The 27,806-nt window shown below is 43.2% G+C and overlaps 4 protein-coding genes and 2 non-coding genes across 6 annotated transcripts, besides 7 other annotated features; 2 read left to right on the top strand and 4 right to left on the bottom strand.

The window, feature by feature from the left end:
* Positions 1-672: 672 nt before the first annotated feature.
* dpo (plasmid-derived DNA polymerase) lies at positions 673-3,816 on the bottom strand. The gene has a single exon. It carries the CDS (start codon positions 3,814-3,816, stop codon positions 673-675), a length of 3,144 nt encoding a protein of 1,047 aa, YP_009642433.1.
* Positions 3,817-3,832: 16 nt separating this feature from the next.
* rpo (plasmid-derived RNA polymerase) lies at positions 3,833-6,640 on the bottom strand. Its single transcript has one exon. It carries the CDS (start codon positions 6,638-6,640, stop codon positions 3,833-3,835), a length of 2,808 nt encoding a protein of 935 aa, YP_009642432.1.
* Positions 6,641-6,763: 123 nt separating this feature from the next.
* Positions 6,764-7,981: an inverted repeat (inverted terminal repeat S-01-IR of integrated linear plasmid).
* Positions 7,105-7,981: a dispersed repeat (second copy of repeat X-01a).
* Positions 7,982-8,118: a dispersed repeat (second copy of repeat X-04z).
* An 8,616-nt stretch (positions 8,119-16,734) lies between these two features.
* Positions 16,735-16,920: a dispersed repeat (second copy of repeat X-03).
* A 1,038-nt stretch (positions 16,921-17,958) lies between these two features.
* Positions 17,959-18,089: a dispersed repeat (second copy of repeat X-05).
* A 187-nt stretch (positions 18,090-18,276) lies between these two features.
* Positions 18,277-18,341: a dispersed repeat (second copy of repeat X-13).
* Positions 18,342-18,978: 637 nt separating this feature from the next.
* Positions 18,979-19,731, top strand: ccmC (cytochrome c-type biogenesis protein CcmC). Its single transcript has one exon. The coding sequence runs from the start codon at positions 18,979-18,981 to the stop codon at positions 19,729-19,731; it is 753 nt and encodes a 250-aa protein (YP_009642431.1).
* Positions 19,732-21,991: 2,260 nt separating this feature from the next.
* On the top strand, positions 21,992-22,066 carry trnT-TGT. Its single transcript has one exon. It is a non-coding gene; the product is annotated as a tRNA-Thr (tRNA).
* A 4,386-nt stretch (positions 22,067-26,452) lies between these two features.
* Positions 26,453-27,448, bottom strand: rps4 (ribosomal protein S4). The gene has a single exon. It carries the CDS (start codon positions 27,446-27,448, stop codon positions 26,453-26,455), a length of 996 nt encoding a protein of 331 aa, YP_009642430.1.
* Positions 27,260-27,806: part of a repeat region (second copy of long repeat R) that runs on past the window's edge.
* On the bottom strand, positions 27,734-27,806 carry trnK-TTT. The gene has a single exon. It is a non-coding gene; the product is annotated as a tRNA-Lys (tRNA).

The raw sequence follows: 27,806 nt of genomic DNA, 5'->3' as shown, positions 1-27,806 counted from the left end.
CTTAGCGTTTAGTTAGGATATTTTTCATACGAGTATGCCCTTATCCCGTAAGCCTGCCATCGTTGGAAGCCCCTTCCATTCGGCCCAAGCTTTCTTTCGATTACGTCTGCTTCCTAAAAACCTTAGTTAGTCGTTTAGTCAAAGCCGTACGTATGCCCCTTTCGAATCGTTCTATCATTCGAAGTAGGAGCAGGGGTAGCGGGCAGAGAATGGTATAGCGAGTTCATGTGCTTGCAGTTGGTTTACTACCATCCCCCTAACCTTTAGTCTCTGTGAAGTGTCTCTCAGGTATTGGGAGAACATCATGCCCCTTAGCTCGCTTGTATCGGATCAAGGGGGGAGCTTACTTCACTTGTTTTCTTTAAGTAACATGCCAGGAAAGCAGCTGATAAAGAGCGCCATCACCTTACTTAAGAAAGGGCTTATGCGAAAGAGAATCCGCTTTCCTTGTTTTTTTGCTTATTCCTAGCCAGAGAAATGAAACTAATCTCGAGATCCAGAAACCTATCTATACGCCTAGCATTAAGATAAAGAAATATCGTTAGCCCTACTACTTTTATTGAAAGGAAGAACTTAGGACTTTGGGACTTACCCTAGCATTCCAATTGAAACTCAAGGAGATGGAACTAAACTGGCAATTTTCCTCTTTCTAGGTGACTAGAGGGAATGCTACTACAGATACAGCAACTCAATCCCGAGAGAAAAGATTTGTGAGGTAAGGTCTATAGACTGTAAGGCTGAAGGCTTGAATGGAAGAGCACTCCTACTTACTTTTGGGATAAATCCTAGACACCTTTGACACCTGATCTCCGGTAGGACTCTTATTTGATAGGCATTAGGGGATTTTAGGTTTTGGGGTTTCACTTGCAGACCCTGCATCCATAAGTCTCCTATCCTAAGTGTCTTTCTCTGCATGAATAAAGTTCTTCGACAGGACCATCCCGACCGAGGGCTAATCATAGATCTACTATGGTATTTTCTTCTTTTCTTGCCAGTATTAGGTTTCTTCACCTTCTTCTTAATGTCAGTATTAGGTATCTCGTCTATAGTAGGGTTAGTGCCCTCTGTAGGTTCTTCTTTCATCTCCTTGTCTCTCCCCTTTTTCATCTCTCTTTCCTTATGAGATAATTTATCATGGAGAAAGAGATTCTCTTTCTTAAGATGTGTTACATCATCCCTTAGCAACATGACTAGTTTTTTGCTAATGTTATCTAATCTAGACAGGTCTTTGACATCAACAGGCTTTGTATCAACCCAGTACTCCCCCTCATAGACTTTTCTCCTCTTAGGCTTTGGAGTAAGCCCAACATTGACATTTATGTCTTTCTTGAAGATGTTAAGTGAGGACCACTCAATCCTGAAGTTGGCTTCCACCGCTACTTGTAGCTTACGATCAGGGTCAGCGTACTGTGAAAGAAACCATTCTGGAGTGATTTCCTTATTCGCAAGCCCTTTGTACTTGACAGTATCCTTTCCTTTCTCATTCCATAAGTAATAGGCCTTCGGAGCTAAAAAGTATCCTTTAACTATTCTGTCCTCTAGCTTAAACAGACCTAAGATAGAAGATGAAATCAATTCTTCAGGTAGTGGCTTACTTAGCACAACTGAGTCAGTGTCCGTGTAGTAACAGTCCTCTCTCGAGGTGTAGGGGTACATATAGATCCTAGCATTGGCTGTGATTGCAGCAGCAAGTTGGACAGCAGAGTTCTTCGGTGGATCCCAATAATCAGTCTCGGTATTGCTATGATAGGTAATGATGTATTTAGAATCGCTAAGCTCATCAGTAGATATCAAATTAGTCTTTCTTATTAAAAGTTTGCGTCTTTCGTTATCGCAGATCTCGGTTATTGTACCCTTAGGGTTAATGCCGAATCTACCATATAGCGAATTCATAAGTATCTTATACACATAAGACAAAGCATCATTCCCTGACTTTTTAGCTTCTAACCTGCTTGAAAAGATAGCGCTTACAAACTCCCTGAATGGGCTTTCCTTCTTCTCAAAGAGGTAGCCTGAGATTGGAATCACTGTGTAGCCAATCTCTCTAGCAAACTTCAATTCTTCGCTATAGTATACACCTACAAATTCTCCTGTTGGAAAGATGAGAGTACCCTCCTTCTCTCGATAGGGTAGAAAGGGCTTCTTGATAGTTTTCGGACATACTATATATGCTTCAATAAAGCCTAACATGCCATCTAAGTCCCTGTCTTCCAGATTTCCATACCAGACTGGTACACCACCAGGCATTGGGTATTCCTTCATGACAAATGGATAGAGCGAGTTCACATCGTAGTAGTATAGGTCCTCCCCATAAGGCTTATACACATCCGTATGACCACCGTAGTATGCATGTCTTATAAAGTTGTCTTCATTTCTGCTAGGGATGTGGATTGGAAAGATTTTCTCATCGTAGTATCTCAAACGAAAGATGCTTAGAGCTAGTGAGGAAAGGGTTATTTTACCCTCAATGTCCACTTTGTACAGATTCCAATATATCTCTTGTGCTTTTTTCATCACACCACCTAAGAGATAGATGTCCTGCTTCATATATTCCACCAATTCATCTCTCATACTAACCAGCTTCTCAGGAGTGACTTCGCTATAGTTGATAGAACCCTTCGTGCCTAGATCAGGACAGAGACTCTTAGCCAGCTCACAAAGTTTACTAGGAAGTAGATTATAGGAATCCCTGAAGCGGAATAACATCTTTTTACCCAAATAGACAGCTAACTCATAAAGCCTGTTATTCCTCATCAGAGGTTTGAGCATGTATTTCGGGTGCTTACATGCGAGGTGCTTTAGCAAGAGAATACCATCGAATCTAGAAAAGTTGTGGAAGTAAATAGTTTTTAATGACTTGTGTTTTTTAACAAGAGCAGAGATTCTTAATACCAAGTCAAAAAGCACCTTCTCACTCCTTTTTTCAAACTCCGTCGGATACAGTATAGAGTAGTCTTCGCTAAAGTAGGTCTCGATCAGCATATCATTTATATGTTTACCAGGAAATACCATCAAGAGACCAGCTGCATAAGTCTTATGATAATTATTCTCATCCAGTAGCGTCTCGAGATCGGATACAATGAAGGGTCTCAGTGTAATGTTATGTTCCTTTAACGCGGGGATAGATTTAGGGCGTCTACTTACCCGGAGTTTCCTTGCTGTTAGAGCATCGCTCTCAGTTAATCCCTCTTCGGTCTTATTAGAGACCTCTAAAAGAACAGAACGAAGTAAGTTCTGTCTTTCTTCTTCAGATAGGGTTGGCCTCTCCAGCTTTTTATCCTGTTCCATATAGACTCTGATAGTGACTCGAACTATTTCATCCCCCTCATAAATTTCTGAAGATTTTAAAAGGACTTTATAGAGCTGAGAATAGACCCATGCTTTTGGAAGCAAATTACCACCCTCCTCAGTCAAGGGGATAGCAGTACCTATTGAAAAAGTTATCTCCTCCCCGTAAGATCGCAGCGTGGTAAGTAAAATCCCAAATTTTGCGTAACCTATGAGGGATGTGTAAGCAAACTGGTGTAAGAGATCCATTATACATAGAGCATGTAGATCCACATCATTAATAGAAGGTTTAGGCTCGCGGAAGCTATGACTAGCTATGATTAACCATCTATGCGGATCCTGCACCCATGTCCTTTCTATACTAGCAAAGACGCGATTCAAGAACTTGTCAATATATACGCTGTATGTACAGTATGCCCTCGTGCGTATGCTGTTACCTGTGGAAAACATTCTTTCTATGCTCTTACTAGTTCGTATGCTGTTACCTGTGGAAAACATGGTTTGTATGCTGTTACTTGTAAAATACATTGGCTTTTTCTTTTCTTTAAAAGTACGTGCTATATAAGGGAAGCTCGGACTTTCTCTTCATCATAGAAAGGAAATCCTCATATTTATTTATATGCATACGACAACCATCGTTAGTATTTTCATACTCTCCGCATACAAGACGAGTATAGGCATCGTAAGAGTTCAAAATAATCTGGATCTTATCATCCCATATTTTCCTCTTAGAAGAAGAAAGGCGTATGTCTTCTGGGATATTTTCTTCCAAATAATACAGTAATGAATCTCTTGGAATTACATGATCCATAAGATCATCTGAGATTTCTCTATCTATATTATCATAAATATGTTTCATGACATTCAAATAAATGAACTCATTTATGATTCTTAGAGGACGCCCCAGACTAATAATTGCATTATTATAAATACCAGCAATTTTTTTGCTATGATACGTGGAACTTATAAAGTTGTCGTGAACAGTATAGATAGGCGCTTTATAATAAAGCATCTGTTCTACCACTTTCATAGCAATATGTGCATCCTTCTGATGGATGAAGTTGACGAAGGATGAGATCTCTGTCTTCCTGCGATCTCGTGTATCAGTAGCTACTCTCAGAGTTACTTGACGTCTTTTCTTATGCAATTTATCATAAACCCAGATATTGATTGGTTCCATCTTCATATAGTCCTGGATTGTTAGAATGTTCTCTACCTCATACAGTACTGGGCGATCACTAGCTGAGGCAACCCAGCCTATACTACGGATCAAACGGATAAAACATTCCATGTTATGAAACCTATCTTTCCAGAACTCAAAGCACAGTTTTGCAATCTGAAAGCACTCCTTCGGTGTCAGGAATCTAGAGAGACTCTCCTTTATATCGTGAGCTGTGCTCATAACCGTCTTCCCATAGATTATAGGCATAAAGATCGATTTCACTATCTTTCTATCGAGTACCTCGATAAGGGTTTCGGAGAGATTTCTATCTTCTAGTTTTTGAACTATATAAATTTGCAGTTCATTTAGGATAGATATATAAATATCTTCTATTTCACCTTTAGGAGATTGAATTAGATTCGTCTTCCTCGCCATCCATTCATCCAGCAAGAAATAAGACATGATTTGATACGCACTGGCTGAAGCATCTTGGGTAATAGGCATGCGCATAATAGATTCTAAATTACAATAATAGACAGGTAGAAAACTAGATAAGAACTGAAAGGGATGTTTAGCCTTAACAGCATGCTTGATAAAACACTTCGCACTATCCGAATCCGATAGTATGAAATCTCTTCGGGAGACACAATCCTCCAGCATTAGTGCGGTGATTTTGTCCTTAAACCAACTCAATGCACCCATGTCAGACTTGAAGGACTGAAATTGGAAGCATGCAGCAACTACTGCAACCCTGTAGTCTAACTCTTGTGATTCCACAAATTGGATCAGGCTTTTAGAAAAATCACGCTCGTGGAAGTGTAAGACTCCACAACGGTAGATTCTACCCCGGAAATCCAGAAAGGCTGGTAAATAAAATGAATAACCTTCGTACGCTAACGCCAAGTCAAATATCATTTTCTCATAACGAGCACGCTGAATATCTATTTGTAATGTTTGTAACAACTCATTGAACGTAAAGTTCTCTTTTATATACGCATCGCTCATGTATAATGAACGAAGTTTTCCTGATACTTCCAGTATATTTATATATCCCACAAACTCAGGCGTGAGCAATCCAAAGTCTTCAAAGTGACTTTGGTGTGTTATTAAATATAAAAGCCATTCTTTATTTATTTGAAAAGCCTGACTTTGCAGACAGTTCATTATCTCGCAGAGCTTCTTGGGATTATTAAGCTCTATATATAGATTCCGCGGGTTACTTGAACTTAAAAGCCTGTAACGATCATACATTTCACTTGTAGGGCTACTTAGGTAACCACCTGTTAGATCTGACAGACTTACTGCTTTTTCTGTAGTACATTTCCAGTCTAAGGGTGGGAACACCATTGGCAAGCTAAGCTTTATTGGTAATAATGAGATATCAAATTTGCAATACACAAATAGTGTTTTTTGAAGATAATACGATTTATTTTTATTATAAATACGAGTTGATCCGCTACTATCTTCAGCTAACGCTATCAGGCCCCTTAAATCCATTAACTCAACTAAAGCTGCTCCAATAGGGTACTTTTTCGATAACCCGGATTTCTTCTTACCTTGTTCATCAACACTTTCCTCCTCCTCCTTATCCTCAAATAAGTTCATACTCACAGCACCCATTAATTTACGCTTTATTATTATCTTAGCATGGGAACGAGTATGACCCTCCAATTGCTCCACCAAGGATGCAACACGGATCATGCTATTAGCATCTGCCGAGGAAAATAGCACACAAAGCACATGAACTATCAGTGCCTCTAGCGTATATTGACCAAATAAACCCACCAAGAACTGATCTGACTCTCTGCTAAGCCTCGAGCGAAGAAAATCCTTCGCACTCTCTTTTTCAGGATCGATCAGTATCTTTAGAATGTCACTTGTTGAACTAAAGATATTTTGTTCATCGAACTGCATTGTCATATTTTCTATTCTTAACTGAAGATCATACAATTCCTTTGGATCAGCCACCACACGGTTTCCTTCACCTCTATGCGCCTTTCTGAACTTATCTAGTTCAAAGATGACACCCTCATTATACCGTTTGTTCGCGCTCTTTTCAGAATAATCTTTATTAAAGACTTGACCCCTAGCATAAGTATAAAACTCGTTCCAGAAATTATAGAATTTCTCACGTTTAACCTGGCAATCATCCTTTTTCGGGAAGACATGACTATGAATCCATTGCATCATAATAAATTATTATTTTTTTTTATATTAGAAGAGTAATACTCGGGATTTTCTCTCAGAACTGCTTATGCCGCTAGCTTTTCCTTGAAGCCCCCGTAGGAATGACCAACTTTATCGAAAGGCTTCCCTTATACTTAAGTAGTTGAATAATCTCGATTCCGTAGGACAGATTCTCGATAGACTTAATACTTAAGGGAAAATCTCGATTCCGTAGGATAGATTTTCGATTCCGTAGGACATAAGAGTATATGAGGTGCCTTTACCCACAGAAATACTAGACTCAACCCAGACCATGAGAGGAACAAGGCACAGAGCCATGTTTATTCGGCCTTGGGACAGGCATTATGGGATTTTACCCGACGGGGGGCTGCCTTTACCCTGAGCCAGTATTTCTCCCCTAGAAAATGGTTTAGGATAACCTCCAGGGGACAGACAGCGGTATTACTCTAAAGACCCTGGGGGAGGGGGGGTGACTTTTTTCTTTACTCAAAAGCCTGTTCAAGCCTTCTTTAATGGTTAGACTCTAGCCTCTAATAAAGATCGAGATAAGGGCATTTCTTTGAGAAAGTATAGGAGAAGCTTGATGCTTCAGATCCAACCCCGACAACTCAAACTTGTTTTTTGGCTAGCAAGAAATAGGCACTTGTTCTTACCTATCTAAACTCTATTTTGGCTTGCTATAAGATTAGTACTGGTTCTTACCATCAATCTCTTTCCTATCTAGAATGGTGGGTACATCAATTCTTGTTGATCACATTCATGGGGGAGAAGCACTGAAGGCTCTAGTCCGGGGGTTTCTTCTTCTTCGATTCAAGCAAGTCGACCATAAGGTGAATCGATGACCTGACTGAAGCCATTCCTAGCCACCATTACTTTCGAAAGAGTCTGTCTTTACTTTACCAGCTTCTCTAAGATATCAATCACTAAACTAAACAAAGTAGCAAAAATCATAAGAGAAGAAAAGTTCACAGAAGGTTGAGAAGTAGTACGCCCGGTTCACCAGGTTCTACCACTGTAGGGCCAAATCATAGTCAAAAGAAGAGTTTGATCCTGGCTCAGAAGGAACGCTAGCTATATGCTTAACACATGCAAGTCGAACGTTGTTTTCGGGGAGCTGGGCAGAAGGAAAAGAGGCTCCTAGCTAAAGGTAGCTTGTCTCGCCCAGGAGGTGAGAAGAGTTGAGAACAAAGTGGCGAACGGGTGCGTAACGCGTGGGAATCTGCCGAACAGTTCGGGCCAAATCCTGAAGAAAGCTAAAAAGCGCTGTTTGATGAGCCTGCGTAGTATTAGGTAGTTGGTCAGGTAAAGGCTGACCAAGCCAATGATGCTTAGCTGGTCTTTTCGAACGAAGATCTTCGAGAACTCATATTGGACCGGGAATAAAAAAGGGACAAAAGTAAAGTATAAGCGCATATGGCACGAAAAGGAAATCCAATTTCGGTAAGACTTGGTCTGAATCGTAGTTCAGATTCAAGTCGGTTAAGCGGGGGCGGCCGCGGAAGAATTAAATTATTGTTCCAGTTAAGCGCCAGACGGGCGTGCATTCCATTTTTAGTTCCCATAAGTCTTCTTATTTTTTTTTATCTTCTTTGCCTCCAAATGGGGGCGCACTCATTCTTTTTTGATTTTGTCTCTAGGGTGGCCGGCTTCCTCGGAGTGAAGGCCGTTTCAGTACTGTTTTTAAAAATGGGCTGCCCCGCAGCTCTGGCCTTCGTGATTGGCTGTGCTTGCCGAGCACTCGTCACTCCGGAGGCAAACGCCTCCCTCGGGCATTGGGTGCTTCCCGGGCCTTCTCACCAGCCTCACGTGGCAGAAGAGGTTCCCCACCAAGAGGGCCTGCGGGACCATCCTGTAGCAACCCGAAGCGCTCCGCCAGTGGATCTGGAGGTTAAGCAGCCGCTTATGGGCGACCAACAGCGGCACGAAGAGCTGGCAAATCGACTCAATCACCACTTCCTTGGCAAAAGTGAACAAATAGGTAGCCTAGCCTATGACGATTTGTTGGATAAACAGATCCTCATAGAGGAAAAGCTCGAAATAGCGCTACTTAACGAGGGTTTTAGTAGAGACCGGATTTTAGCGAATCGCTATGAAATTAGAGAACTTATATTTTATAAAGAGGGAGTTCCACTCAAGGAAGAAACGCTGGGGATGCACTTAGCCCAGATCCAAAGCGATCCTTTCTCAAACATCCCATATCGTAAAATCCAGCGATCTATAAGGAATTTGGATCTGTTTTTTTCTAAGTAGAGGAATTATACGGTTGAAAGGGATGGTGAGTGCCCTGGGATTCACAGACAGATGTGGAGTCGTAACAAGGTAGCCGTATCGAGGGCGCGGCTGGATTGAATCCTTTCATTTCAGGGGGGGGAGCTCATGCTTGTTGGGTATTACCTTTCCTGGAGCCTCTTCTCACTCACACATCATATGATTGTGTGGTGGGCGGCATTGCGGGCCGACCCGAATCGGCGTGGACCCATTGAAACTAGGCTATTCTCGGATATGCTGTTGTCATTGGGGATAGTACAGTTGCGAGAGAGTACGCACTGATCCTGCGCTGCTTACAAGTAAAGGTTTCCGAAAGGAAATCCCTACTTTCAGCACGCGGGGATCTTAATAGGATTGACAGGGGAAGGGTTATGGCTAAGGTTTCAGAATCCTCGCCATCTTTATTTATGCCTTACGCGCAGCATAAGTAGAGGTCACAAGATGATCTAAAGTCCAGATAAACCAAACCAGGAAACGCAGGCAATGGGGGAAATAACGACCTCTGGGGGCACGGAGTCGAGTGAGGCCAGATCTGAGAAAGCCGGAAAGCGCAGCAACCAGAGAACCATAAGTTGGAGTGCTGCAGCTCACAGAAAGAGACGTGGGAAGGGGCTTTCGGCCCGTGGACCCAGGCACCGATGCGTAGGCGGAATCCGGCTAGGGTGGAGACGACGAAAAGAGGGAAGGCTTAAATAAATAATCTGGTCTGGTATAGTAAGCCATTCTGACTTCCTTAAATAAAGAATAGTCAACATCGCGGAAGTAATGAACAGCGTGAAACCGCCCCCAGCACGAAGAGTGAGATCTTGCCTATGCAGTAGGATTCAAAGGAAAGTTATCCGAACAGTGAGACCCGGGAAGACTACTACTTCTGTATTAAAAAAAAAAAGAAAAGAGGCGTTTGAAGCATATTTTCAAGCAGGGATTGATAGGTAGAGGGCTCAAAGCGGGACAGAAGGGCTTACAGGGCCCTGGGCTAAAAAAAGTCAACAAATTCTTTAAGCCAATCCCTTGCTGCTAACTAATGGCAGCCCCTTTATTGCTCCTTCCTAGGAACTCAGTAACGCGGCCAGTAAGTCAGCAGGTATTGAGGCAGGCAGATCTTTTTTTAAGTCGGTAAGGCAAGGAAGGCAGGTTTCAGAGCTCGGCGGACGAAGACTTCCAACGCATATAGGTGACTAACCGCCTGTTCTCTCGGAAAGTAGAATCGCAGATTGAGCCTGCTCCAGCCCCAGCTTCTATTCAACTGCGTCTTTGATGGCGCGGTTGTGTTGCTGCTGCGTAGTAGAAGGGTTGGGTTCTCTGGGGTTCAACAATGCGTCGGGCTGCTCGAAGGACTCCACGAAGAAAAAGCTGCGTAAATGATTAGCCCGATGAAATTGCTCTGTGAAAAAGGGGCCAGGGTTCCATGGGGTTCAACAATGCTATAGAAAGAAGGGAGAAGAGCAGGGTAAAGGTTCAGGGCGGTTACGATATTTGTGGCGGGAATGCGTGAGGGTCTGCAAGACAACGGGCACAAGGAGGCGACTGCCAATACTTCCGACTCTTATTCATAGAGATGACGAGTCTTATTTTCCTACTACTATAGGGAGGATATTTGGTTGCGCGAGACGATTCATTGCGCGAAGGGATTCTATCCTTCTTTTTTTCCGCGAAGACTTCGTTCCGGAGGACGGGCTATATTCCCTTTAATATTAGTCTAGCCCAGTCTAGGCCAACCATATGGCGATGCGGTAGACCTCCCAGAGATAGATACTTGATCTTAGAGGATTCACACGTTCAATGGTGGAAACTTAAGGAACCGGCTAAGAGTGACTAAACGGAAAAACCCTATTCATTCCATAGCCTCATCCGGTCGAGGCATTAAACAATCCATCCCAATCCTCTTTCCTTTGGTCTACTCTAATGATGTGCCCGTTCGTTGGTGGAATATCTCTTTATACCGACGATTTATATGGGGATTGCCAACGATAAGGAGATTTACCCTATGATGAGCTCAAAAGTGAATGAAGACAAGGGCGAGCACTGGTGCTACTGGCATGGGCCTCTACCCCTGTGTAGTCTCTGCCCGCCAATAAACCATTTGAATACCAGGAAAGATCAGATGCGCGGAATCGCAATTGGTTAAGGATCACTGAATTACCGCTCCGTGGGCTATTACTATTGGGATAACTGAATACTTGTATGCCTCTATCAATGTAGTAACCATCTTTCTATAATCTGAATGTGAAAGCGGAGTAGCTCGCCGAATCCAAAGTGTCTATCTCCGCCGCCAGACTGAACTATCTGATGGGAAGCCTAACGACTGGTTACGGTAGCGTAGCTAGGGCTATGAAAAGCAAGGCAGTCCCTAGACTGTGAGAAAGCCCTAACACCTAACCTTTTCCTTGAAGACCCTGTATTTTCGGACCAAGCAATCAAGCAACTTGTCTTGATTCTCCTAGTATCAAGTAGTAAGGGATCAAAACAAGGGAGGAAGAAGTAAAATGCCAGTCTCTTTGATAGGAGTAAGCTCGGAATTGAGGCCAAAAACCCTTTTTATAAAAACTATTTAGATTAGGAAAGGAAATAGTTTCTCCCAACGGTCTTAGAAGCGCTCTCCTTTGTTAGCGAGAATGCCCTATGCAGATGAGGAATTGCACAATGTGCTATCGAATCCGCTGTTACTGCCCGAGAAGGAACTGTTTGAAGGACAACTAATGCAAGCTGCTCGGGAGGTTTGGATTCATAGATGGGAAGAATCTGCTCTTCTCTTATCTTTGCGGGCCCGGAGGGAGCTGCTAAAGGAACTGCCATAGTTTATTTACGAGTAAAGGATCTAATAGTAGCAGGAATATGTCCAGAATCTGATGCTAGTTTATAAGTCCCTGCTTTGGCTGCCCCTTTCTGAATCTAAGAAGAGGTTGGTTGCATGTCTTAAGCCTGATTATGGATTAGATTAGGTTATGACTCTATAAGGGCTTACGACGAATAGGCTCTTAGATGGGGCATTACCGGAAAACTAACTATCAATTGAATAAGAAAAAGGGGAGACCCTATCTTTCTTCAGAGCAATCCCACTCTAAATCGACAGAGATAGATGGAAGAGGCCTACGTCTATTTTGACTTTTGACTGGCAGTGGAGAAACCGGAAAGTGCTCACCGGCGACAGATTGACACGTATGGGAATGGACTTTTCAGGTGCCCAATGTGCATGCAAGCGGGCAGAGGAAAGACACACGCATTTGTGTTTTTTAATGTCCAATTTCGTCCATGGAATTTCGGATCTAATAGCATGGATTGAAAGAGATTGGGTTCAAACGGGTAGGACACCAAAACTCAATTGGTTACTGAAAGAAAAACAAAAAATGATCACAGCTCAAATCTGGTGGTCTCGGAACTATGCGATATTTTAAGACAAACCAATCCATAGAGGGAGTCCGTACTGGTGCATTGATACAGCAGACCAAAATCCCTAAAATTCCGTGGAAGCGGTTCTGGAACAATTCAACCTGCAGCATAGAGTGAGTCGACAACCCAGAATGACAGAACCCAGATAGAAATAACTGTGCACAGTTACATTACGACGGTGCGAGCCGAGGAAACCCCGGGCGGGTCCTTCACTCGACTAACCAGCGATCCTTCTTCCTCGCCGTCTCCTTCGCCCTTTCCGTTTGGTTTGCAGCTCCGTCACCCGTGTTTCCCTGGAGCAGCGCTTCTTTCCGGTGCTCCGATGCTCTCTGCCTTGGTAGGGTTCCTCTTTAAGAAAAAATCGCATTAATGATCTGCCTTGCCTTATTTCCAGCTGTTGAATGGAGTAATCTGGGAAGGGATCTTTTGCCAATTCCAGTTAGTGGAGCGAAGCCTTCCAATATGGGGCATACGAGTCAGGGGGAGCTAATGCTTGTTGGGTATTACCATGGAAAGTAAGGATGTTTCATTTGGTGATCGTGATAGGGATGAAGATCTCGATTATTCAGATTATGATCTCGATCTAGTCGACTCTGTTTATTCAGTAGATCTGGCCGGTTGAACGCTTTCTAGCAGCACCAAAAGCTTGGGTAGTGGGATGGGGGTGAAACCTGTTCTGGCTCTTGGTTTATGAAATCCCGATTTGAAGACTAGGGCCCTTCTTCTCTTCTTCTTGTGAGCTAGTAGCAGTTTTATCAGTTTAGATAGTTAGGGAGTCTTCCATTGAAATGAAAGTTTAAAAAGGCAAGCTGGGGAAGACAAGTTAGCGCTCTCCTCTTCTGGCTAGTTAGTTTGAAAGCAGCAGTCCTTTACTTAGGCAAGCTAGCCAGTTAAGTTATATGAGTAATTGAGTAATAAAGGAAGAATTACACTCGAACAAATGTGAGAGGTTATGTAATAGGGTAGGCAGGAATTGTCATTTGAGTGCTTTACGAAGGGTCTTTTTAATTCCTTCAACAACTCAAGCAACGCTCATAGAGTCTTGTTGAGCAGCTGAATAGCCTTCTCCTATCTTAATTGAATAGTTTCCCCTTCGTAATATCTTTACTCAAAAGAAAAGAGCTCCCACCGCCGATTGTAGATTGAAGTGAGTACCTCCTCTTGTCGACTCTGAACGAATGCTAGCATGGTGCGGGGCAGTCGGATTCTATTCCCTCTCAGAGGCCATAAAATTAGAGTCCTCGGGGAAGCCTTCTCTATTCACTTCTTACCCGAAAAGAGGGAATCGAAGCACTATAGCTCCGCTCAAACGTCCCTTTATTCGGGGTTCACATGTGCTTTTCGATACTGTACGGGTGACTTAACACCAACCAAGTTCAAGTTTTTCAACCCTTAGCACTAATATGTACTAAGGCTAAGGAGAAAGAAAGTGATTTGTTGCATCTTTTCTTATCTTGAAAAAGTCTTAAAAAGAAGAGATTTCTCTGTTATGTTAAATAAACGAGTTTGCTTCTTTATTCTTAGTTTACTCTTAGTAGATTCATTGAATAACTTCTAGTCTTTTTCTATTCTATTTTTATATAAAAGAGTTCCAAGTACCATAGCATTGCTAGTTCAGACTAAGATTATAAAACCTTCAATATAGTTGAATCGTTAGATGAATGTTCCCGGTATTGACAATCTTTCATAGGAAGAGCTGTCATCTCTATCTTCCATCATCCATTCCCTGTAATCAGTCCTAGGATCCAAGGCACTAATGCTAAGGCTCAGATTCATACCCAGAAGAGACTAGACTGCTATTAAGCGGTTAAGGTAGAAGATCTCAAATCATTAGCTTCGGTGAACAAGATCAAATAGCTCCTCTTTCAGGTTATAAACTAGAACTTGCACGAGGTATCAAATGTATCAACACTTGATTTCACCAACAAATATGTATAGTTGTAGATTCCGCGAATCTTTTATGTTCTACCCAATAGGCCCCGCTTGCCCAAGCCCAAAGGCCAGTTTGAAGAAGGTCCGTGAAAAGTAAACGAAACTGCCGTGTTCTAAGGGCCGGGACAGGCTAGGCAATTAACCCCAGAGAACCAAGGAATGGAAGCAGAAGAAGCATTATAAGCTGACGGCTTTACTCATCCTTGGTTGCTGCCTCGTCGCCGAAGCGAGTAGAGAGAACATAAGAGTATATCACACTCACTTCATCTAAATCATTTTTTTAACAAAAAAATCTAAAATAAAGAAAGATTCCCTGCTGTCTATCTGTCCCGCCATAGGTTTTTCTAAGGCTCAAAGTCCAGAGTTCTTTGACGCTCATGGACGGTCTGTGAAGGGTCTGGGAGGTTACCAATACCGAGCCCCTTCCTGCCCGAGGCTGTTCCATACCCCGGAAAAATGAGTGGTACAGATTCCTTCCAATAGGAGAGGTTCTTAGTTCTCAACCACCACCGGTAGTAAATTCCTAGAGATAGAACCAGATCGTACAACTTTCACATTCAAGCAAAAGGAATGAGATTAACATCCCTACTTCTTTGGTTTAAAGTCTCTACTCGGGAAGTCAGGCGAAGGAAAAAGACCCTTTGGCTTGAGGTGGTGAGTAGAAAGGGGTCGATTATCTATCTATGACGCATCAAATCGACTGAGATCAAGAAATCCTGAGTAACGAGATCTATTCTTCACACGAATCAACGAACGACTCGTCAGATTCGAACTGACATAGGTTTTTGACCTATCTTCTACCAAAAAGGAGCCGCTTTGGTGACGCGGTTCGGGCGGGGGGGGCCTGACATCCGCGGGTTCCATGTCAAGAGAGAAGGACGGGACGGGAGAGGCATTTTCGGGGACTAGCAGCTGTTCTAGATGTGGACACCTTTTAGGATTGTTTACATGTTTTGCGTGAGTGTCACTTTGCTAAATTGATCTGGAACATCTTTATTCCCACTGAGCATCAAAGTGCCTTCTACTCCTTGGCATTCACGGATTGGTTATGCAGCAATGCTTCTTGTAAAGATCTTAAGTTTGGTTTTGATTGCCAGTGGCGTACGACCTTATGTGCGATAGCATGGAATATTTGGGTTTGGAGGTGTCGAGCTGTTTTTGATGGAGACTTTATTCTCCCTCATGATCCTAACCGGAGGATTGCTAACGATGTTTAAATTGCTGTCTCTGCTTTCTATTCGAAGAAAACGGAGCCAAGTATGCAGGTAACCAAGTTTCTTGCTTGGGAATTTCCTTCCGTTCAAATAAAAAAAAAATAGGGATGGTGCTTCTAAGAGGAACAAAGACTTGCATGGTGCTGCCACGGGACATTCGTCGGGGTGCTGGTGGCCTTCCCCGAGACTGTTCAGGAACATCTTGATGTGGGTATACCTGAAAAATTCCTCAACCTTCGCCCAGAAATGAAAGAACTTAAAGGGTATATTGACCTTTCTAAACTAAATGCTAGATCTAACAATACAAGGGCAATGATCAGAAATGCCTCTAGGCAAAAATGCCGCTTCAGTAATAGCCTATCTTTTCTCTAGCCTGGAGCCGGCACTCCTAAACCTAAAGCAGTTAGCAAGCAGTTAACCATCTTTCTCAATATCCTCTACGCCTACTTCTCTTCCGAATCCAAGACTTGTTTCAAACTTTAAAGCAGTCAATCAAGCAGCACTTACCGCTATTCCATATATAGCATAGAGCTCTTACACAGCGCCTAATAGGCTAGCTGAACTATAAAGGCTGGATTTCCCCGATGGAGAGGCAACCAAAAGGCTGTGCTCAGTCTTTTCAGAATCGGATTGGACTGGAGAAAAGAAAGCAATTCATGCAGAATCGGACTGGAGAATGCGATTCATGCAGAATCGGATTGGACTGGAGAATGCCATTAATTGCTATATGAAGTGGAATAGCCAGATGCGAACTGGTGTTACCAGCACAGGATGCAAATAGGTTGCCCAGACGAGGTCTTTCATCCACTAGTACGAGGAAGGTTAAGGAGCTAGGTGCTTTAAGGCTAGCGGAAGGATGTTCTTCCCAAGAGTGGTACTCAGAAGAAGAAAAGGTTGTTGTTCCCGCAGCACTCATTGATACTGAAAAGTGGTCGTGAAAGGAGACTGCTTTTGCTTTGAATGCTTACCCAAGCTCTTGGACAGACTCGGCTGTGAACAAATCCTCTCTTAGAGAATCGACCGTTCACTCATGCTTTGGACGAGAGAAAGTCTGATTAGTCTTCCGCTTGAACGGTGATATCTATAATAAAGAATACCTGTCTCAAGGTAAACAGGAGTTCCCGGCTCAAGCTAAATGATACCGGCGCAAGGTAAGTAAATTCTTTAGTTTAGGGAAGGATCCCAAGTGCCATCGATTTAGCTCTTGGAAGAAGGGAAATTCAATTTTGAAGAGTGGGCATAAATAAGAGATCTTCTCTCTTTCCCGTGCTTTAGGAAGCGAGTGACTCCCGGTCTTATTTAAAGAGAGTGAAATGAGCCAGTAGCTCTGGGAAAGAAGGAAGAGAAAGGGAAGGAATCACTATAGTTACTCAAAAAAAAGGTTCGGAATCGAATCCGCTCAAGCTGTGAACAAAGAAGAAGCTCTTGCCACTGTCGGTCTAAGCGCAGTTGGAGGAAGGGGAGATGGGATGAGTGAGGGTTCAATTCTTTTCCGGAAAGAAAGGTAAGGTGCGGAGCGGCAATCAAGATGGCAAGGAAAGTAATTGATAGAAAGATTGCTACTAACGCTTCGCTAATGAGAGTTGGGAGTTGGCTTACGTTCCTCTGTTAAATAGCTCCGATTCTATCCGAATAAGGGATAAATAGAAAGAACTGGGTAAGGCTGAACTCTTCTTTTCTGGTAGTTGTAATGCTAAAGTATATTTTTCCTCGGTAAGCATTATCCGTGAAATGACTCATTTCCATTACTGTTTTCACTCCAAAAGAAAGAGAAAGACTCGGGGAAGGGCGGACTGGCGGGAAGGGTGGTACTAAATTGAATTGAGTCCCGATATCCTTCGAAAGTACCTTTTGATAACCTTTTCTCATGCAGAACAGAGAAAGGTTAGTCAGACTGAGGGCGGAAAAAGAAGACGTTTTACTTTTTTTTTGTTTCATATGCTCTTGCGATGCGTACCTGATACAGAGAAATCTTTGCCGCAGCACGAAGCCGTAGTTCATCCAAAGACTACAATTCCATACGTGACAGACAGAATTCAGGAAAGCTTTAAAGGTAACAAGGTAGTTATGAAGTCAACAGAGATGCGCGGGTTCCATTCCCTCTGTCCGGAGGGCTTTCGCTTTATATAGAAGCCCCTCAGCACCCGTACAATCAAAAAAATGGAAATTGAATTCAGTGATTGAGATAGCGACAAGTTAAAGCTGAGAGGACGCACCCATTCCCGAAATCCACTTTAATTAAAGCCTTTTCGAAGGCGCGAAAGTTCGCATTTTATCTTTTCTTCAAGCTTTCGCTTGTATTTTCATAGACTAAGTTTAGTAATCACTCTCTAGTAAAGGCACTCGATTAGCTGGAAAAAGCGCTCTTCTTTCCATTTTATGTGATTTGAAGATAGATATAGATAGAACTCGATCGAACTAAATGCTTTTCGTCTTATCGTATATAAGAGAAAGGTTGCTTTTAGGAGTGACCTTTCTCGATTTCAACAAAACAAGCCGATGGTGATCTCACTTTCGAAAGAGAATAGAAAGCGTACTGACTCTGACTGCTATCTACGATGCGATCAGGGGGGAATAGCGCAAGGGCTTAAGTCATCGATTCAAATCCTATCTTTTTTTCGGTATGCCGCTCCGCGAGCAAGGAGCGAATGACAAAGATATATAATAAAATCATGGCTTCCTTTTTGGTTTCATTTTAAGTCCTTCTTATTTTTACTATTTTAGCAACTTTGCTAGAAGTAAAGCTTCTCAAGTGGTGTTTTCAATTCTTTTATTATTTAGTGTTCGATTTAGACTTAAACATCCACGATGATCTCCTGTTATTACTTGTCTTGGTTTTGGTTTTCGTCTCACGGATCTTGGTTCGCGCTTTATGGCATTTCCACTATAATAAGTGTAGGAATTCATGGGTACCTGGGATCACTTGGACCATTTCCACTCTGTGTTGTCTTCTTGACCTTTGCTCTGAGTGGTTGGTCGAACACGCAGAATGTGCAGGAGAGGAGGGTTCCTCAAATGCCCAACTCGATTTGGACTTAACTCTGCGTCCGCCGGGACCAACAGCAGAGGAAATAGAAAGGGAGCTTTCCTCTTTTCTTTCTTCCTTTGGAAATAGGGGAGTGACCTCAAGTGTACTCCAAAATACTAAGATTAAGCTACAATTGGATGTCGCGTCCCCCGCGAAGCTTTTGAAGATCCGGGAACTTCTGCGGGATCTCCAAAGCAGACCGGTTCCTGCTTTCCAAGCGAGAGATGCTTTATTGAAAGCTCTCGCCCGACGGGAGAGGGACCAGACGCGTGATCCATGAGGTTGGCCGCCCAGCGTCGGCTCTACGAACTAACAAGGGGTCGGTCGCGAGAGAGAGAAGGGGTGGTCCGGCGGGTAGGGGGGGCTCGTCAGGGGGAGCAAATCGATAAGTCCTTCGAAAGATAGGGCTTCCCGGAGAATTTGGTGTCTTTCTATTTGGAAACAAAGGACCATAAGTCTAATTAGACACTTCGTCTTTATTGTTCCACTAGCTAGGATAAAATTCTAAGATGTCCCTTGCATTATTACAACCTTCTTTTTTGATGTCAAAGACCAGAAGCTACGCGAAAATTTTCATTGGATCTCGGTTGTTCTTAACAGCGATGGCTATTCATTTAAGTCTTCGGGTAGCACCACTAGACCTTCAACAAGGTGGAAATTCTCGTATTCCTTATGTACACGTTCCTGCGGCTCGGATGAGTATTCTTGTTTATATCGCTACGGCTATAAACACGTTCTTGTTCCTATTAACAAAACATCCCCTCTTTCTTCGCTCTTTCGGAACCGGTACAGAAATGGGTGCTTTTTCTACGTTGTTTACCTTAGTTACTGGGGGGTTTCGGGGAAGACCTATGTGGGGCACCTTTTGGGTGTGGGATGCTCGTTTAACCTCTGTATTAATCTCGTTCCTTATTTACATGGGTGCACTGCGTTTTCAAAAGCTTCCTATCGAACCGGCTCCTATTTCAATCCGTGCTGGACCGATCGATATACCAATAATCAAGTCTTCAGTCAACTGGTGGAATACATCGCATCAACCTGGGAGCATTAGCCGATATGGTACATCAATACATGTTCCTATGCCCATTCCAATCTTGTCTAACTTTGCTAACTCCCCCTTCTCAACCCGTATCTTGTTCGTTCTGGAAACACGTCTTCTTATTCCATCTTTTCTCGAATCTCCTTTAACGGAAGAAATAGAAGCTCAAGAAGGAATACCAAAACCTAGTTCACTCGCTGAGTCTCTTTGCATCCATGGCTGAATGGTTAAAGCGCCCAACCGGGCAAATTCGTAGGTTCGATTCCTGCTGGATGCACTTTTTACGTTCAGTTCAATCGCTGCTCACGGAATTGATACATATAGCTCGCCCTTATAGCTTATGGGGCACTTCACTCGCTCAACACTCGTTCAAAACATCCACTCTTTCTTCACTCGCTAGGGAAAGATAAAGGATAGATGACTTAAAATCCCGCTTAGAGATCGCAAAACTATAGTCAGAGTAGGAGTTCCCATCCGTCGAGGCCTCGTTTTACCCGCCCTTGGGACTGGAACTGATTGGTTGCTTGTTGTGACAGCCAAGGTCTGAACATTGTCCCACTTCCCTCATCGGGTTCCTCTCTGTTCATCATGGGGTTGTTGGGATAAAGGTGGGTTTGAGACGCGCGGGTACTCTTGATGCGAAAGGATATGGATCTAGAAGCCGAGATCAAAGCGTTAGTTCAAGATAAGAGCCCTTACGAACCAAGGCTTCTAAAGTTGCCGGAGGGTCCATCATCAAGAATGGCCTAAGATGGTCAGAAGCATTCCTAACAATGCTAGCCACAGCGGAATACTCCGGCAAAACGGGTCGCCATTTCGCGGAATCGAACGCCCTAAGAGGAAGATTTCATTTTATTTCTGTTTCGTGGAACGAAGTTGATCCATGGTCATCGGGATGTCTATGTTGAAAGAGAACCTAACCTGAAGAGTCATTGGTTTTCCAGGTCGGAAAATGAAGTAAACAACTCAGGTGGACAAGAGGCGAACCACTCAGCTGATGAGTCAGCTATACTTTTTTCAAAATAGCCTAATGAGGAGACGATCATAACCTCTGAGCTCAAAGATGGAAAGCAGATTCCTTTTTTCAGGTTTTGCATAGCTTCCCAAGCGCCCGGCTTTCTTTTTGGGTTCCGAGAGGCAGAGTAGCTTCAGCATTAGGGTATGGGATAGAGTTCGAGTGAGGCATCAACCATAGATTGCGGAACTTTCGAGATGCTTCCTTGCGAAAGCCAACGGAGTCTGTACTGTAACTCAACCTTCTCATCCATGGAAGGATTCCTTATTCGATGATAAATGTCAATCGAGGGCACCCTCATTTCCAGAGAGAGAATCAGGCTGCACAGAAGGGGGAAAGCCCTCCTACTGAGCAAGATCATTAATTAATATTAATAAGGAAGCACTTAACTTAGGGCAGCCAGTCTCACTTCACACAGCACAGCGCCTTGCTATTTGCATTCATCCTTGTAACTTACCGAAGCGAGGATCTCATGCTATCATTGAACGGCTACCGAACCGCCATACTCAGGTAACCGGTCTAGGTTCCAAGTACATCAACACCCCATAGCTACTTAGGGCCGCAACGCAATAAGGCTTTTCGCTCTAGTTGGGCAATGCAAGGAGGCCTCTTTCGCCATTCTTTCTAAATGAGAAACTTTTATTAGTTCAGTTCGGTATAACATCGATGAGAGGATAATTTTTTAACAGAAGCATATGATTGCCCCTCAATCGCCAGGTGGCTCGCTCCAGGTGCATGAGCTCTTATAGCGGCCTCTTTCAGTGGTTCTTGCTTGCTCTTTAAAGCTGATCTGGTGCTGTCTCGTTCCTTCAGTTTGTTCTGATTCCGATGAAGGATACTATATTCCGCCTACACAACTACCTTGCTTGGTGGTTCAAAATGGAAGTCTAGGTATCTGCTTAAGTGGTCTGCTCGTACCGTTCCAAAAAGAGCTGCGCTGACAGGCGTATTTTAAAATGTGTTTCCGGGCTCACATATCTAAATTTCAGCGAGATAGGGTGCGGATAGGTGGAATGGAAATTCCACTCCAATCCCTTTAATGGATCCCCGAAGGAGACGGGTGCAAATGGAATTTCAATCAAAGGCGCTATGACCACTGAGCATGCCAACAAGGCAAACTCATAAAATCGTCTCCTGTCCCAGGTCACTGAAAGGGAGATACTCGCAGCCGAGCTCTCGTCCCACTCCCGCTGCCAACTTCGTGATAGAACGACCATGCGAAGGGATACGGATAGGCTGCCCTCCCACACTTAAGGCATTGTGTTACACCTTAAATGTCTGGATTTAGCGTTATTGTCAAGCATCTCATTCACTACTAAAAGAAAGGTATGGATATTCTGCTCGAAAGCTTGACGAAGAAGCGTAAGCAAAAAGCATATTTTAGGAAAGAGGTCCAGGTAGCTCAGCTGGTTACAGCTAATGAATGAAAAAACGTGTGTGCCGATTTAGATTTCCCGTCTTAAGCCCCACCTCGGTAGCTCAGCGGTAGAGCGGCCTCTTGTATAGTTCAACAGGTAGTCGGACGTGGGTTCAAATCCCGGGAAAAAACAGAGAGAGCAGCGAAGGGGCCTTTCCTCGCTTCTGTCTTTTTTTTTATAGATCAGTTCAGTCTGTAAACAAGCAGGTGATTTTTAGCCGGGAAACTGTAAACTTTCGAAAGCAAGCTCACCCACTCTCCCCCAGTGGTTAAACTCTAGGATCTGATTTGAATTCCATATTAAAGAAAAGTAGACATCTGCGGCCTAAAACTACACGAGTGGATAGATTTACGGCTACTACTTCCCGATCTTTGTGAACGTTCACTTCAATAGGATATCTCGTTTTACTAGCTCGACTATAGAGAGAGGAACTAATGGTAACGAGCCAGACCAGATGATCTTCAAAGACATCCTTCACCGATCGATTAGATGAGAGAGGTCATTCAGTGTAAGACCTGAGGTAGACGAACGGTTCACTGTCAGTGGTTCCATACGTCAATCCCATCCTGAAGGAGCTAATGAAAGCCTGAATTCAATATGAAAGTGGGCTCTTCCTCTTCGATTCAAGCAAGTCGACCATTGAATCTATTAAACTGGGCCGCTTCTTCCCCCTCCGCAGGAAGACTTCCTTCTTTCCCTTGCCTGGCTGGTTATCTCAAACCGGCATTCGAACCCACAAAGCCTAGCCGCACCGCCATTGTGCTATTAGCCCTACGCCTAGAAAGCCTCAGTTACAGACTGAACTTACCTATAGGAGGAGGTTTGATTCCATTGCCATTTACTGTTCCATGCGATCTTTACACCGACACCCCCATCTATCCAAGCCTAGTAAAAGGAGAATCAGCTGAAAGAAGAGAGAGCCCCCTTCCCGTTGTTGTCTCTAACTAAACCACCACCAGTACACTCTTCCACTACAGATGCTGAAAACCCGATTCCTTCCCAGGCTTTTCTCTTCTCCCTGACTTGCTAGTACTCAACCTAGAGATGAAAGAAGTAAGAGCCCCCTCTTGTCGCAAAATAGTAAATTAGGTTCAGTTGGAAAAACAGCTATAAATGACCACTACGAACGAAGGATGCAAGTCCTCTCAACAAACTCCATATCTGCAGAAAAAATGCCACTATTCTCAATTCAATATAGTAAGGCGTTTCTAATCTTCCTCGCAGCAAGACTTCTGAAAGCCAGTTGCTAAGAAAAAGATTAGAACAAGAGGGCTCTGGCGATTTCGGAACTAGCTTGACTCATTCCACCCGGGGTGAACGAGAACTAGTTCATCACCAACATGCTTAACTCCTAGGACTTTTGGGATTTAATACTCTTACTCTTTTTGACCAAAAGATGGTGAAGAGAGGAGCTAGATAGAAGTAGTTTTTAATGAGGAGAGGGAAATCTGGCCATTAGTTAAGTCATTTTTTGTTTGGTCATAAGTTGGTTAGAGAAAAGTAATTAGTTCAGTTTTAGGCATACACTAATAGTAGGTTACGATTCAAAAGAAAGAGAGATTCAAGCCAATCGACCGGCTAAGAGGACTATTCAAATTCTAAAGTAGATGTTCATGCTCATATAGCTGCAAAATGACACTTGACCTATTTCCCTTATAGACAGACATGGAAATTAGAAAGTGTCTATCTTATATAGCTGTCAAATGAGACTTTCACTTTTCCCTTCGTAGAGCAGATCATGAATTGAAAAAGTTCTATCTGGGCAAAATGCTAATTTTTTATAGATTTCCGGGCACCAATCCCGACTTCTCCCGTTGCTATAGTATAATAAGAGATAGGCGCCTACCTTAAAGTCACCTATCGACACTCAAGCCTGTTCATCCTGCTTTCTTTCCTTTATAAGACTGGAAGAGATAGAAGGCTCTCCTGTCTTTGCCCATTGATAGATATGCCTGAAGTACCGGAACTCTCTCCCTTAGGGCTCTCTTTCCGTAAGCCGGTGAGGAGTGAGGGATCTACTGAGACTGAGCCATCTTCGCTAGCCGATCTGTCAGTTCTATAGGGTATGAAGCTCTTTCCTAGTATTGGGTTCAGGAATTCATGCTCGCAGGTAAAGAGACTAAAGAAACAAGAACATAAACAGTCTCTTGAAAGAGGGGAGCATTTGCCCACTCTGTGGTACATGAGCTCCTCGTCCAACTTACTGTCTTCCGATTTCATATCAGTTACAAGCTTGTCATTTCAATCACTTGCTACCTTTAAAGGAAAGCAGTTCGCCCATTGAATCGATTAATCTAAGTCCCCTTCCTATAGAGTGAACGTGAAAGCCGGTCTATAGTCCACCATGCTAATGGAATGTCAGTGACACAAGTAGTAAATTCATTCGTTGACAGGAGCGAGCAGAAAGAGAGAGCGTAAAGAGGGTCTTATCATGATGGCCTGCTTTCCTTTCTCCTGTTGCAGTAGACTACAGTCTTACCACTAGAATAGAAAATAGGTCCAAAAGCAGGAAGCACAGTCAGGAAGGTAAGTTAGAACTCTTTTCTGAATTCCTATCTATAAAGTCAGGCTTGTCTATACAATACAACAAAGTGAGGTAAAATCATTAGTTAGGCTAGTGGGAAAAAATTACTCTGTTTCCGTCTTTTGAAAGAAGTAAGGTGTTCTTCCTTCATCCTCCATCCACACTACGAGGGCCGGCCGGAATATGTTTGGCTGTTCAATAGCCAATTCCATTTCGGTTCATTTTGGTATGCTGGGAAGATGAAGAGATGAACTTTAGAATTCAGTTACAGAGAAATTCAGCAAGAAGCTTTCGGGTTGGAAAGGTGCCCGCCCTCTTAGGTCAAGCTGGTAAGGCCTTGTTTTTAATGAAATCCACTCTTCAAAGCTTGCCTTTATTCCCTCCTTGTCCGGGGTCCCGAAAGGAATGGCTGGTAGGATTGAAGGAATTCGGACGAAATGTCCACGGTCTGGTGTTGGAGGGAGAGACAGAATTCATCTCATCGCATGGGAGAAGGCTCTCCGAAGCTTCGATTTGGAGGCTTGGGCTGGAGCTCTAGCTAGTTGGACTAGAAGCTAGTTATTCCGGTCTACTTGTTGGGCAGGCCGGCCCTCCTTCATCCCTTCGTTCCAATCCATCCAGACTACTATGGCAACCCGTACTAATTGCCCTTGCACTGATACCGGTAAGGGGAGCGTCGGCCAGAAGATAAGGGGAAAAATCGCACAGACTTCTATACAGGGGAAGGACCTTATAATTATAAGAAAGGAAAGATTTCAAAAAGCAGATTAGGTACTTCCAACAGGAGAATAAGAAAGGAAGAAATAAGAGTGGAGAAAAAGGGAAATGGAATTCTTCACAAAGGGAGGGAACGCAAGGGGGACAGCACTAAGAAATCGGAAAAGGGGTCAAAGGAAGGGACACATCTTGATAGGGCAACAACCGGGTATAGGATATGGAAAGAGATCAACATGTTTTCTCGAACGAACAGATTTACACCGTCAATGACAGCGCACCAAGGGAACAACGGACAATCACGGCAAAGGCAAGCACGAATGCTGCTGCCTACGAGACCCATCCAGGGGAATCTTACACTGCGCGCAGAGAACCCCTCTCACTTTAGACAGAGAGGGAATGACGATGGGTAGCCAAACCGTGAGGCGAAGAACTCAACCGCTATACACGAGGGAGCAAGTGGAAAGAGTAGAGCAGCACCTTGCCGTAGAGAGGGTCCTAGAAAGGTTAAGAGTTCTGCACCGGTTGGAGTGGAATAGGAATCTAAAACAGAATTCGAGCAATTGGCTTTAACGAACCTATTTCATTAGAATGATCGAAGAACCCGCTTATCTATAGAAAGAGGGAGAGAGAATGAGAAATCACTCGACTGTTAAGGAGAGGAGGGGAGAGTTCGACCGCCCTAAGCCAACCAGAACGGCAAAGAAGAGTTATATTCGGCGACCGGTAGGGAGAGGAGAGGATGGGAGGAGAGAACGTCGACCATAAGGGAGACAGCAGTTACTTCGATGTGAGCAGAGTGCCCATTTCCTTACTTAGACTAACCTTCGTTTAGAAAGTCTCTCCCCTCGCTCTGACTCTTCCCATACTAAGACTTTTGTTGATCTACCTTTGACTTACTTCCTATCTCTACCCTTGATCCAAGGTAGCCGAAGGAGGGATTTTTACTAAGCTTTGCTGAAAAAAGTTGCAAACTTAAGTTCCGAAACTTTAGTCTTAACTTCGTTTAGTCAGAAGAACTTAGAACGGCGGTAGCAGGGCGAAAGGCAAGGTCACATCCTGCCGTCATAGCTTGCCTCCCATTGCTTCGTACGAGACAGAGAAAAAAAAAGAAATATAAAAAGAAAAATGGAAATAGTGAATCAAGATATAGACTATCCTCTATCCGGATAGATAGGCCCCTATGAGCGACTATGCCGATCTTTAGATGTTTTGGCCACGTGCGTTTCCGCTAAGAAGAAGAAGGTTTGGATCTTTAAACCTTAAGAGGATGCTATCGAATGTGCTCTTGGCGCACGTGAGGGATGTGACCTATGTTAGGTCCATAAGATAGCACAGCTTTTAGTGTTCTATGATTCACCTCCGAATAATGAGTAGATAGGGAAGAGCTTTTTATTTTTCTCTTCATAGAAGACTGATGGGTGGAGCAAGAGGTCAAATTACTATAGAAAGAAGAGTTGTAAACTATAGGACTTCTTTTTCTAGTAGTAAGATTTAGGGTTTTTTCGTTCCTTCTCTTCGATAAGAATATCGATTTGAAATGATAAAAATGCCTCTTTATTCTCTTGTGCTCAGCGAAAGAACTGCCTAAGCATACTTTTTCGGATCCAAACTTCTTTGTTCTTTCTAAGTCTTCGTCTTGCATAGAAGAACGCAACTGTTGCAAAAACGGGTCTTTCAGTAGTAGGCGGCATCCCCTCTTAGTTTTAAGTAAGCGGAACCATTCCGTTTTGGTTCTTCTCCACATTCTTACCGGGCTATCCAGGAATTTTCCTATGATTTTAGAAACTGAAATTTCGATATAGAAGGATCTCCTTATTTCTGAATAGATTAGAGTATCATTTTCTTTAAAAGATATGAAATCACCTTGGGAAACTTGAAAAGAAGTAATGCTGACTATTACATTATTAACAAAAAGCCTTCGATGACTTATCGGCTGCCTTGCTTGAGGAAGAGTTTCACTAAAATGGAGACGAACCGGAATAACGTCCGATCTTGTTTCTGGATTGAGTGGAAAAGGGATATATGAAGTTCGTTCTGTTCCTCTATGCATCTCTGTGATGGGTAAATCTCCATGAAAAAGGGGCAACTTTCGTGTAGTTTGTAATTGGATGTAACTATTCAGATTTTTTCGAGAATAAATCATTCTCTTAATAGATCTCGTCTTGTTCCTCAATCTTCGAAGAATGCGGCGTTGTATTATTGTAAGTTTCCTGTTCCAAACATTTCCTTCAAGTAGACGACAAGTTTTAAATCTTAATGCGGGCATTCCTCCCTTACATGCATTTGCTTGCAACAGATTCTTACTAAGACCCCATAGACACGGTCTCGGTATCTTCACTGTTGCCCCTCTTCTCAAAGCCCTTCGAGAGGAAGATGAATGTCAATGTGCCATTTTCTTCTTTCCCCTACTATTTACTCTTCTCCTTCACTGCACACTTTAGATAGATGTTTCCATCCAATCAAAGACGGCGAAGCGCCTCTAATCTAAAGGCCAAAGAGTGCTCTTTGCGCTACTACGCATCCTTACTCATAGTATAGTGCAAGTTAGGTTTGGGTATAGCAGGACTTGAACCTGCGACCATTAGGTTAAAAGCCCAATGCTCTACCAACTGAGCTATACACCC

Source organism: Lactuca saligna, mitochondrion, assembly GCF_052625555.1.
Source record: "Lactuca saligna strain CGN5271 mitochondrion, complete genome".
NCBI classification, from domain to species: domain Eukaryota; kingdom Viridiplantae; phylum Streptophyta; class Magnoliopsida; order Asterales; family Asteraceae; genus Lactuca; species Lactuca saligna.
The sequence above is the reverse complement of the archived record's forward strand: the minus strand, read 5'-3'. Positions and strand labels throughout refer to the sequence as shown.